At 39.4% G+C, this 12211-nt stretch overlaps 1 protein-coding gene across 2 annotated transcripts in view; it reads left to right on the top strand.

Annotated features, from left to right (window-relative positions):
* ASCC3 (activating signal cointegrator 1 complex subunit 3) overlaps positions 1-12004 on the top strand; it is a 339061-nt gene extending 327057 nt beyond the window's left edge. For both annotated transcript variants that reach the window (XM_044924341.1, XM_044924342.1), the window contains 5 exons: positions 2044-2195; positions 4371-4518; positions 7997-8206; positions 10705-10880; positions 11211-12004. In XM_044924341.1, the coding sequence (XP_044780276.1) occupies positions 2044-2195; positions 4371-4518; positions 7997-8206; positions 10705-10880; positions 11211-11355 (831 nt within the window). In that variant the 3' untranslated portion in view covers positions 11356-12004. The remainder of the gene's footprint in view (positions 1-2043; positions 2196-4370; positions 4519-7996; positions 8207-10704; positions 10881-11210) is intronic.
* The last annotated feature ends 207 nt before the right edge of the window (positions 12005-12211 follow it).

Raw genomic sequence — 12211 nt, 5'->3', positions numbered from 1 at the left:
ATTCAAGAGTTGTGACTTGTGAACTAATACTTTTATTTTTGTCTGAGGAATGTTCCTCGTGACCAGCTTGTCTCATATACTTCAAAGGTTAAGCGTTTTAATCAGCTCTGCAGAGAAATAGGAAGAACAGAAGTGGATTTCCCCTGGATTTATAAACACATACATTCGTGCATGTATACACTTTCATATGCACACATACATATACATATATTATACCAACCATAAAGCTTTATAATGTGCAATTAGTAGGCTTACGGTTACATAAGTGCTAAGTCACTTCAGTCGTGTCCAACTCTTTGCAACCCCATGGACTGTAGCCCACCAGGCTCCCCTGTCCGTGGGGTTCTCCCGGCAAAAGTACTGGAGTGGGATCCCATTCTCTTCTCCAAGGGCTCTTTCCAACCCAGGGATTGAACCCACATCTCTTAAGTCTCCTGCATTGGAGGTGGGTTCTTTACCACTATCACCACCTGGCAAGCCCAGGCTCACGGGTACTAAAGGCCAATTTGACCATCCATCATACCCAGTAACCAGTGATGTGGATCCATTTCCCTGTAACACGTATAAAGTTGACCATTACATCATACCCCATACCCAGCGATGTGGATCCATTTCCTTGTAATATGTATAAAAAGACCACAGATTGGTCTAGCCAGATGTTTTTTAAACTATTTTACATTTTGTAAATTAGAAAACCCAGAATAGGAAATTCAAAACTTGGAAGGAAAATGTGTCTGACTCAATAAGTACTAAGTAATATGGCAGATTAATTTTACTAACATAATAAAGCTTTAAGAACCATTTCTAAAAATGTACTTGTAGGTTTTCTACATTTTATAAATATTTTACAATCAGTGAGATGGTGAAATATCATTTTAGGCATTTATGAAGTACATCTGATTTCTCTTACCTTCATTTCCCAAAACAAGAGAGTGCACCCCTAAAACTGTATAAACTAGCTGCCTCAGATCATGATATTAACTTATGTGTCTTTAAGTCAGCATTCACTAGAATCTAATTTAATTGAAATAGCTTTGCCTGTGTAAACTTCTCCTTTGTTTAAATAAGATTTCACTGTTTGGTTTGGCCTTAAGCAAATGCAGCCGTTTGTTTGTCCATAAAACATTGGATTAAATGTATAGACTAATATGAATAGCTTCTCATCATTCCCCATGTACATGTACACTGGTCCTTGCCCCCTTTACTGTGTGGCATAGTATAGTCACTGAAAACCAGGGCTCTGCTTTTAGCCTGCTCTCTGGGAAAAAATAAATTTTGGGTAAGTAGACCTATCACCTTACCGTTGTTGCCTTTAAATTTGGGAAAGACTACTTGAGATTTGAATCAACAGTAAAGAATCCACCTGCAATATATAAGATGTGGTTTGGTCCCTAGGTCAGGAAGATCCTCTGGAGTAGGAAATGGCATCCCACTCCAGTATTCTTGCCTGGGGAAATCCCATGGACAGAGGAGCCTGGTGGGCTACAGTCCATAGGGTTGCACGAGTCAGACACAACTTAGTGATTAAACCAGCACCACTTGAGATTTACTTTTTAAATGGAGCTTCTGCTGCTGCTGCTGCTAAGTCGCTTCAGTCGTGTCCAACTCTGTGCGACTCCATAGACGGCCGCCCACCAGGCTCCCCCGTCCCTGGGATTCTCCAGGCAAGAACACTGGAGTCTCTTGATACAGTGAATTATATATAATTTGCTCTCAAAGTACACTGAGTTTTTCTCTTTGTTTTATTATAGTGCCGATATTATCTGCTTAATCTTTGCTGACCTAAAAAAGCTAAATAATTGGCATTTTGTACAAAGTAATGTGCAGTAAATGTTGTAAGAGATGTTTCACTAATGTTTCAGTACAGACGTTTCACTATTTCCTTCCAATCCAACTGTAGTTTATTTTCTGGTTTCTTCTTTTGATTAGTAGTAATTTAGAGGCATAACCCTGGGAGCTTTTTGTTAAGGCTAGACATCAGATCCCCCATGGAGAGGGAAGGTGCCATGGTACTCTTATAACATGTGTATTCTCCCTGTTCAGGCAATGCTGGACGTGGCTGCACACCAGGGCTGGCTGGTGACTGCCCTGAACATCACCAACCTGGTGCAGATGGTGATCCAGGGGCGGTGGCTGAAAGACTCCTCCCTCCTAACAATACCACACATAGAAAACCACCATCTGCACATTTTCAGGTAAGTATGTTAATTCTCGATGTAATTGGGTTTTTTTATTTCAAAAAATCATTTCCTTTACATGTGTGGTCACTTGAATTTCACGTTGTGCCTAGAATATTGATTCCTTACGGTGAAAATGCCCCTGTTTCCCAGAGGGAAACATAGACTAGCGACAGTGGAATTCTCACTTGAAATTTGATCATTGGCCTCAAGCTGAACTGCAGTTCATTTTAACCTTCTATTAAGTTGTTTTCCATTTGCAACATCAAATGCATCTTCATTTTAACTCTTTCTTTGCTGTGCCAGCCTTCATTTTAAAAAATGTTATGCAAGTACTTTAAGTGACCTAAAGCAAAAGAAATTACCAATTTCTATCATTGCAGAATAGATTTGAGAGATCAGAAATCTTTTGTCAAAAGTAAACTGCATCTGTAAAATGTCCAAAAACCAAGTAGTTATATATATATATCTAGCACATCAAGATGTAACTTGTGCCTATAAGAAGAGTTTATGTTATCATAAAATTATTCAACTCTTGGGTCCTATGTGAAAAGAAAGTGAAACTGTTAGTCACTTATTCATGTCTGATTCTTTTCAACCCCATGGACTGTAGCCCACCAGACTCCATGGAATTTCCCAGGCCAAGAATACTGACGTGGGTTGCCATTTCCTTCTCCAGGGGATCTTGCCAACCCAGGGATTGAACCCGGGTCTCCTGCATTAAAGGCAGATTATTTACCATCTGAGCCACCAGGGAAGCCTAGGTCCCATGTACATGGCTACAACTATTTTAGCAAAGGAAAGAATGGTACATACTACAAGCAAGATTGGCGGTGTTAAAATGAAAATGTTTCTTTTCACACCACTTGAGAGATACTGTGCAGCCAAAAGATTGTTTCACAGTCATGTAGACGGACAAAAGAGTCTGCCTGTGCTTGCCATCATGCACCCTTCTGCTTCTCATCAGCTGGACGAGGCGTGGCAGTCATGTGATGCATCTAGAGATACTCGTCAGCCAGAACCTCAGGCACACATGGGGTCTCCTCCATCTGACTGACATACACTGGCTTCCAGGGCGGTTGATCCCATGGTGCTCAAGTCCCTGCTATGAGATGTCCCTGAGAACTAAAAGCCATGTTCAGAGAATGGGCCACACCAACAGCAGGTGACCTGGGGCCGGGGAAAGGAGATACCTCACGTGTCTACAGCTCAGTTTCAGGAGCTCTTTCAACATGGTACTAGAAGTTACGAGAGTTGGATTTCAGCAGTAAAGGAGACACGCTAGGGTACCAACCCAACAGCACGTGGGTCTGTTATGGAAACTGGTTGGGGCCTAGGAGATTTGATCCATTTTATTATTGTTACCCAGAAAAGTGGCTGTATTTGTCTAATTTCAAGGATATTTTTCATCTTACTATATAAACAGAGAATAGATTTAGGTAGACTCCTTTCCTGGTGATCCAGCACTATTTATACTGTAAATCTGAAATATTCCCCTAATATACTTTTAACTGTGGGATGTCAACACAACTTACAATGAAAACTTTATTCAAGTAAATATATTAGAGACATTTGCCTGCATCCATTGCAAACAGGTCAGGGCTCCAGTTCAGTATTTTATACACATGGACGCATCAGCACATATTAGTGCCTTCCTATAGAAAGACACCACCTGTCTATCAATCCTGGCTCACACGTGATTCACACGTTTTATGCTGCTGCTGCTGCTGCTGCTAAGTCACTTCAGTCGTGTCCAACTCTGTGCGACCCCACAGACGGCAGCCCACCAGGCTCCCCTGTCCCTGGGATTCTCCAGGCAAGAACACTGGAGTGGATTGCCATTTCCTTCTCCAATGCATGAAAGTGAAAAGTGAAAGTGAAGTCGCTCAGTCGTGTCTGACTCTTCGCGACCCCATGGACTGCAGCCCACCAGGCTCCTCTGTCCACGGATTTTCCAGGCAAGAGTACTGGAGTGGGTTGCCATTGCCTTCTCCACACGTTTTATGTCGTGATAGCAAAACTGCCTTGGATTGATACCTTCAAGAATCCTGACTGATTTTGAAGCTTCAAAATAGTGGTCTTTAAAAAGTTATACAGTAAATTTAATTTTTAAACTCTTTATAGAAACCATCGTTGTCAGAAAATCTCATTTGTGCTATGAAATAATTATTTGGTGTTGATATTATTTCTTAGGAAATGGAGCCCAGGTATGAAGGGCCCACATGCTGGTTACCATGGGTCCATTGAGTGCCTCCCAGAACTGATCCATGCCTGTGCAGGGAAAGACCATGTATTCAGCTCCATGATAGAAAAAGAGCTACCGGCCCCCAAAATGAAGCAGGTAAGGATCAGTTCCATGTTTAGACACTCCCTCACTCTATCTGGGAAGTTACACAAAAGTTTTCTAACTTAGAGTGTTGCTTTCAGAGTCAGACTCTCCTGGGTTTAAATTCCACCTGCCATTTACTATGATTATAAACATGAAAACATTATATCAGTCTCATGAAATTCTTGGGAAGATTAAGCAAGATGTTATTATGTAAACTGCTGTATGCTCTATATCTGTCCTGATACAGGATAAGAGCTCAACAGATGGTATTAAAAGTAATGACTATAACAATAATTAGAAATAGCAGCTACATTATTAGAAGGTTGTTTCAGTATAATGCTGTTACACCGGCTGAGAAAGGCCTACTAAGACTTAGTCATCTAGGCTACATTGCCCAGGAGTCCTTCTATCAATAATCCCTTCTTCAAGGTGGTTTTTTGTTGTTTTTTTACACTTAGATATATTTTCATGCAACTCCCTCAATTACTCTTTTATGCCCCCCTCATTTTAATCACTTTTTGTTCCTAGATTCTAAAGTATTTCTTCAAACAAACTCCTTGTTTGTATACTTTGTAGCTCAGGAAAATCTAAATCTGTGTTGTGAAAGACAACATAAGTCATTGCTCCAAACTATCTTTGGAAAGACCAAAAATATGAATGAACAATGCCAGAAATATTTGGCATATATAGACTTTTAAATCTTAAGCAATTTTACCCTAAGCATGTAAATGTTCAGGGTTTACAACATAATTAACATACTGGCTTGCCAAACAGGTAGTAAAATAAAGAAACTTCTAAACCATGTCATTGGCCCCCCGGCCCCAGTAAAACTTATTTCAAGCAAGACTTTGAAAAAGTATAACAGGCATTTAAGTCTGATTGTTCAATTTCTGTTGAACCCAGAATTGGCACAAAAAAATCTATTTAAATATTCATAATAAGTGCCTCCCTTTCTAGCTAAATTATCATCAAAATTATGAATAAAAACAATATATTTAAAACAAGGCTTCTATTAGCAACAACAGATTTCTAACATAACATACAGTGGTTTCAAGCCAAGTTTTAGATGTGATAAAAAATTAGAACATTGTTATAATTAGTTCAGGGAAAACTCAGAAGTAAACTTACTTAATTTATTTGCATAAATTGCCATTCTGTTATCTTTAAAACCAAATGCAAATTGGCTCAGTCTGATATGATGATGGTTATTTGGCTCAAAAGTGCTTCAATTTGCAGAGCAATCTGGTGTCGGCTCTGCACTGAGGCGATCCCAGGTAACATACAAATCCTGAATTATTCCAGAAATTAGTATGTTTAAAGCATCAATTTAAGTGCTAATTGCAGTAGTAATGAGAAAAAGCAGTACGACTGTGAGATTTGCATCTTCTACCCCATCAGTATGCCTGGAACGGCTGCTGACTGGCAGAGGATTTGGCTGCTAATTAAATAATTGTATGCATGGCAGTGCTCTTGCCTGATTCAATAGATGAAGATTAATCCACAGATAAATATGTTTGGCTGGTGTTGAAATGTCTTAGCAATTTCTTTAAAAACAGCTCATGTTTTATATACTTACATATGTGTGTATGTGTATATACGTTTGTATATATGTATGTACAAATGTATACACACACCCAAAAAATGTGTATATGCATTATAGATTGCAAATAATAATATTAAGCACTGCAAAAAGATTACAGATATATAAAAGCAAGATCTGACTTTTGGGGGCTTTGTAAAATAAAGTTCCAGTGAGTTGCTAATAATTATTATATTGCTAACTCATTTAAAGGTACAAGAAAAATATGAAGTCTTACTTCATATAATAAATGCTACTTGTGTTGTCTCACGAAGTTAAATGCTATTCAGAAATGGTATATTTGTGTCCTCGCTCTGGCTAGTCTAAGAATATCCAGTGGTACAGCTTCTAGACTCAGCTGGTTCTAGCAGGGGATAAGCCATTATTTGTACCTTAAAGCACCATGTAGACCATTCTGTGGCTTGAGTATTTCAGCATCTATTTCAAACATAATTTCAGATTCACCAGTTACAGGATTGGTGTTGAATTGAAAATTTGCATTGGATTTACATTTTTTGAATTCCTGAGGGATAGTTTGATTCATCAGGGCTTCTTCATTTCAATTAGGTGGTATACTCAACAGCAATAAAGTCTTAGCGAATAGGAAATCAAAGCCTATAAGGATACCTATGGAATATTATTAAAGGAATAAAAGGAAAAAATTAAAGTATTCATGAGCTTTTAAAAACTTAGAAGGTAACAACAGATAAAACAGCCAATATAGAGAGTTTTCTTGACCAGTGGTGATATTTGCCACATAATTATAAATGTTAGAAGATGAGAATTATCTGAGGATATTAGGTTATTTTTTTTACATCTTTTCCATAGACTTAGGAATTCATTCATTCATTCAACAATGATAAGCACTTGAAAAGTGAAAGTGAAAGTCACTCAGTCGTATCCAACTATTTGCAAGCCCATGGACTATAGTCCATGTAATATTCCAGGCCAGATTACTGGCGTGAATAGCCTTTCCCTTCTCCAGGGGATCTTCCCAACCCAGGGATCAAACCCAGGTCTTCCGCATTGCAGGCAGATTCTTTACCAGCTGAGCCACAAGGGAAGCCCCATTATTGATAAGCATTTACTATTTGCATTTTGATTTTTCACAAATATTTTTAATTAAAAGAGCAGGAATAAAATTGGTAATATTTTCTACTCCTTTAATATGTGTCATTTAAGTTGGTATTCTCAATATGATAATACCAAAAAATATGTATTTGTTTCTAGAAAGAACCCTAGACCTAGAGATTTCCTTACAATATACAAACATATAAAATGTTTTCCTTTCAGAATAATTTGGCATAAAAACAAAAGAATCGTCTATTTTGTACACTAAATGGTCAATGAAAGATGCTGTCTGACATCAAAAATTGCATCACAGCATTTTTTCAAGTTGCTTTTATATCCCCAAGTAATGCTCTCCACCTTAGCAGTCACATAAATGCTTATACTTGATGCTTCTCTAAAACTAGCCAGTTCAACAATTATTTTAAAACTTACTTTTTTAATATAGTCAATAGCCACTCAATGTCTCAAAGGGATTTATGATAAAAGGCTCACAAGTTTAGGTAATGATTAATACTTTCTTAGTTTTTGTTAAAGGGACTTTAATAATATTAAAAGCACACTATTTTTACAAACGAGTACAAGAAAAACTAGGAAATCTGAACAAGAGCTATAGATTGTGTCACTGTTAATATCCTGGTATAAATACTTGTACTGTAGTTGTGAAAAGTGCTCGCCTGGGGGAAACTGGGGAATGGTACACAGGATCTGTCTGCTTTATTTCTTACAACTGCATTGAATCCAGAATTAATCTCAGAACAAAGTGGTTGATTTTTTAAAAGTTCACTACTTCTTAGTTGATCACTACATTTCAGTTACCCATTCTTTTCTCTTCTTATTCAGGCATGGAATTTCTTATCTCATTTGCCAGTGATTGATGTTGGCTTGAGTGTTAAAGGCTGGTGGGATGACTCGGCAGAGGGACACGACGAGATCTCCATCACAACTGTGGCTTCAGACAAACGCAGCGACAACAGATGGGTCAGGTTGCATGCTGATCAAGAGTATGTGCTTCAAGTCAGCCTGCAGAGAGTCAGCCTCGGGTTCCACAAGGTAGAGTGTTTGGTTTCCATTCTCAAATGCTTCATACCAGATACAAGCACGTGCCAGCACACATGTCTGTTATGTGACTAATGCCTCCGTGCCCTTCACAGATCCCGCTTCCTCAACTGGCCTTAAGCAGCAAGAGTCAGTCTTCTGAAATGAGTCACTTCTCCTCATGTGCCATGTTTCAACCCCAGAATACCCATGGGACATCATAATATAATGCCTAGAGTCCTGTTCTCAGAGCATGGTGTACAGATTCAGCAGAATTTCCTAGAGTAGCTTTAAGAGTACAGGTTCCTTGACCCTATACCAGGCCCACAGCAGTCTCAGGGCCCAAGGAAATATCAAAATCTAGATGTTTACTCCAGTAGAAGATACTAGTTAAGTTTTTCTGTGCCTCCTTTGCCACAGCTACCTGCTTCCTTCATTAGAATGCATATGAGAGAGCTCTGTCAACATGCAGATAGGCCAAAAATTTATATTTTAAGTTACGGTGCTCTATTCTGCTGTCTGTGGCACCATAATAATTACTGAGCCCTTCAAGAATATTAGTTCACAACATGTGGGCAAATTGGTTTTGGGACCATAACAATCGTTTGTTTATTTTTGACTGCACTGGGTCTTGGTTGTTTTGAGCGGGCTTTCTCTAGTTGCACTGTGGGGACAGGGGGGCCTACACTTCCTTCCAGTGGCTTCTTATTGCAGAGCACAGGCTCTGGGCATGCAGGCTTCAGTAGTTTCTGCTCCCAGCCTCTAGAGCACAGGGTCCGTAGTTGTGGGGCATGGGCTAAGTTGCTCTGCAGCATGTGGGATCCTCCCTGACCAGGGATAGAACCCGCATCCCCTGCATATGCAGGCAGATTCTTATCCACTGTACCACCAGGGAAGTCCCATGGTCATCAAAATAAGAATTTGCCTTCTCCTTAGCCCAGGGAGAAGCGGCTTTCCCATATCTAGAACTCTCCCTCAGGAATGAGGTTGTGGTTCACTAATATTCTCCTCCCTGTATTCACACACAAAATGATCAGTAACTTTCTGTTAAAATGTCTTTTCAGTACTGTGCCTTTAAGTCTCATCTCACTTAATTTCTAATTCAAATCAATCAGTGTAAGTATGAACTGATTGGCCTCTGGCATTTCAGAGGCTTTCATATGAGCATTTTTAGATGACTTAAGGTATCCAAACTTACAAAAAAAAAAAGGCAGTGGTAATTATAAAGATAAAATCATGAGGGAAAAAAACTGAAGAGTTTTCTTTATCACTGCTATGTAAGAAGATGTGATTTCCTATTTTACAGAATAATGGGACTTGAGTAAGGAATTTGCCAAGGTCCTAGAGACAGAAAATATGAGAGCAGGATGGGAACCCAGAGTTCTCTGATTCCAGTCCCTGTTTGCTTTGTACCTGCCGTGTGTGTACACACTGACAGAAATGAGGCCAGTCCCAAAAGCTGGACAGCAGACCCCCAGCCTCAGGGGGCTCACTCACAACAAATGCTCAAGCAACACAATACAGTGCCCAGACTAAGCGTGTACTGAGGTGTAGCTAAGGTATGTTGCGAGCACTAGTGAGGGAGAACTCTGAGGCCTTTGCAAACATTTCTGACAATAAGATTCTTTTTACCATAATATTAGTACTTAAACATTAGATTTAATCATGCTAGAAAAACTCTAAATTTTGTTTCTAAGTGCTGTAAACAATACATTACTATCGGACCTCTCTTTTAAAATGCCTTCAGTGAAACATCTCCCTCTGGAATATTGAGTGAAGTCTGATTGAGAGCATGTCATTATTAGCATCTTTTACACCGTGAACTCATTGTCTTAAGGAATCTCTAGAATCTTTGACTTTCTAAAGATCAAGCTAAAATACAGACCTCAAGTGTTGTCATTATGGAGATATCTAATCTTGGGTGGTGGTGATTAATATATTTTACAATTTGCTTGGCTCACAATTTCCCATTCCTTAGAGAAAGGACTTTTTAATATTGCCATATTGGAATATGTGCTTTTTCATGTGAGTTTTATTCTTGGGGAGTGGGGGAACATGTTTATATGACAGTGTTTATTATCTTAAGATTCCAGAGTCCAGCTTCAATTGACTTTTTTCCCCAAGTATTGGTTTCTTGTATATAAAGCTTTGGAAGATTTGGTTAATATGATTGTATCCCAGCTTGTTCATCTGCAAATAGGGTATTAATTTTCTTTACAAGAATGGTGTCAGAATTTTTTTTGATGTCAAGATTCAAAGGTTTTGTGTTCTGAGCCAAATAATCCTGGTGGTTATGGCCACAAAGTAGTAATGTGGCTATAATGTGCTTTGAGAATCTTAAAAAAAAAGGTAGATGATGGCATATCAAATACATCAAACCTGAAAATTAAACACATCCCAGATACTCAGATTTATGGCCACCAAGAAAGACAACATGGCCTTTTAACCACAACCAAGTGGTATAGAAAATCTAGCTATTATGATACTTTATCTTTCCTTTTTCTGCTTTACAGGGAAAGCAAGACAGCCATGCAGTTACTCCTCGATTTCCCAAATCAAAGGATGAAGGTTGGTTTTTGATATTAGGAGAAGTGGATAAGAGAGAACTTATCGCTTTGAAAAGAGTGGGCTACGTCCGAAGTCATCACATGGTCTCCATCTCTTTTTATACCCCTGAAGTACCCGGAAGGTAAGCAGAATCTTTACCCCCAAAGAATTAACCATGACTGTGATGAGAACACCACAGACTATGGGCTTCCTGGGTGGTACTAGTGGTAAAGAATCCACTTGCCACTGCAGGAGACACAGGAGATGCAGGTTTGATCCCTGGTTGGGAAGATCCCCTGGAGGAGGGCATGGCAACTCACTCCAGTACTCTTGCCTAGAGAATCCCATGGACAGAGGAACCTGGTGGGCTGCAGTCCGTAGGGTCACAAAGAGTCAGACACGACTGAAGCAACTTTGCAGACACGTGATGAACACAGTGGTTTCACCATTTCGTTCCTCTGTTGTATGTTAGGTATATCTACACACTGTATTTCATGAGCGACTGCTACCTGGGCCTGGACCAGCAGTACGACATCCACCTCCACGTCACACCGGCCAGCATCTCTGCACAGGCCGACGAGATCGCTGATGCCCTGACTGACCTCAAAGTGAAGTAACCCAACCTAGACAATCCGTTTGAAGGAAGTGGTGAAGCCTGGCTGTTCAGTCATCTGGACAAAGTCGAATTACTTGACGTTTGCCTTGGAGGAACCAGCTTCCAACCTCAAGACGCAGCAGAGATTGGCAATGGCTGCAGCTCTGACTCCAGCAACACCAAGTCGGCTGCGGGAGGGGGGCCTTTTCACAAATGTTGCCTTTTATAAGTGTCTTCATGGATCGCTAGATATGTAAAGTGACTACGCCTGTAGGAGAGCCTTTCAATTTGTGTATATTGAGATGCTACTTAGGAATTATCAAATTTTACGTTTCACAGTGTACTGTTTACAAGAACATCGGCTCCTCTTTTTTTAAGGAAAACTACACGGGGGAGTGACAGTGTTCAGATTTGTTAGAACAGATTTCTAACCAGATTTCTGTACAGTGACACACAGTGCATGTTGTGTTGCAAAATTTATACAGTTGCAAAATTTATACTTTGATCACATATAGAAGTAATTTCATGAATTTCTTATAAATATTAATAATATATGATATAAAATTACTTTATAGACCCCAATGATGATTTAAAAGAAAGCAGAATATACTGGACTTAAAAATATAGATACTGTAACTGGTGGAAATAAAATATTTAGAGTGCCACTTCAAGACAGCCTGACTCACTCACTCCCTCTGCCTCCTTCCATCATAGCCCCTCTTGACTCTTCATTTCCTTCTCTGTCAAGATGTCACTTCCGTTCTCTTTCTGATAGTTTATTTATACAAGGAGAGATATACAGTCTAATTCACACAGACCTCATAGTTCAGGTCTTTGTCTTTATGTGCTTTAGGATGGGCCTGAGGCAAACCCAGAAA

This window comes from Bubalus bubalis, chromosome 10 (genome assembly GCF_019923935.1).
Source record: "Bubalus bubalis isolate 160015118507 breed Murrah chromosome 10, NDDB_SH_1, whole genome shotgun sequence".
Classification (NCBI taxonomy): Eukaryota; Metazoa; Chordata; class Mammalia; order Artiodactyla; family Bovidae; genus Bubalus; species Bubalus bubalis.
Note: the sequence above shows the minus strand (reverse complement) of the source record. Positions and strands in the feature narration are given on the sequence as shown.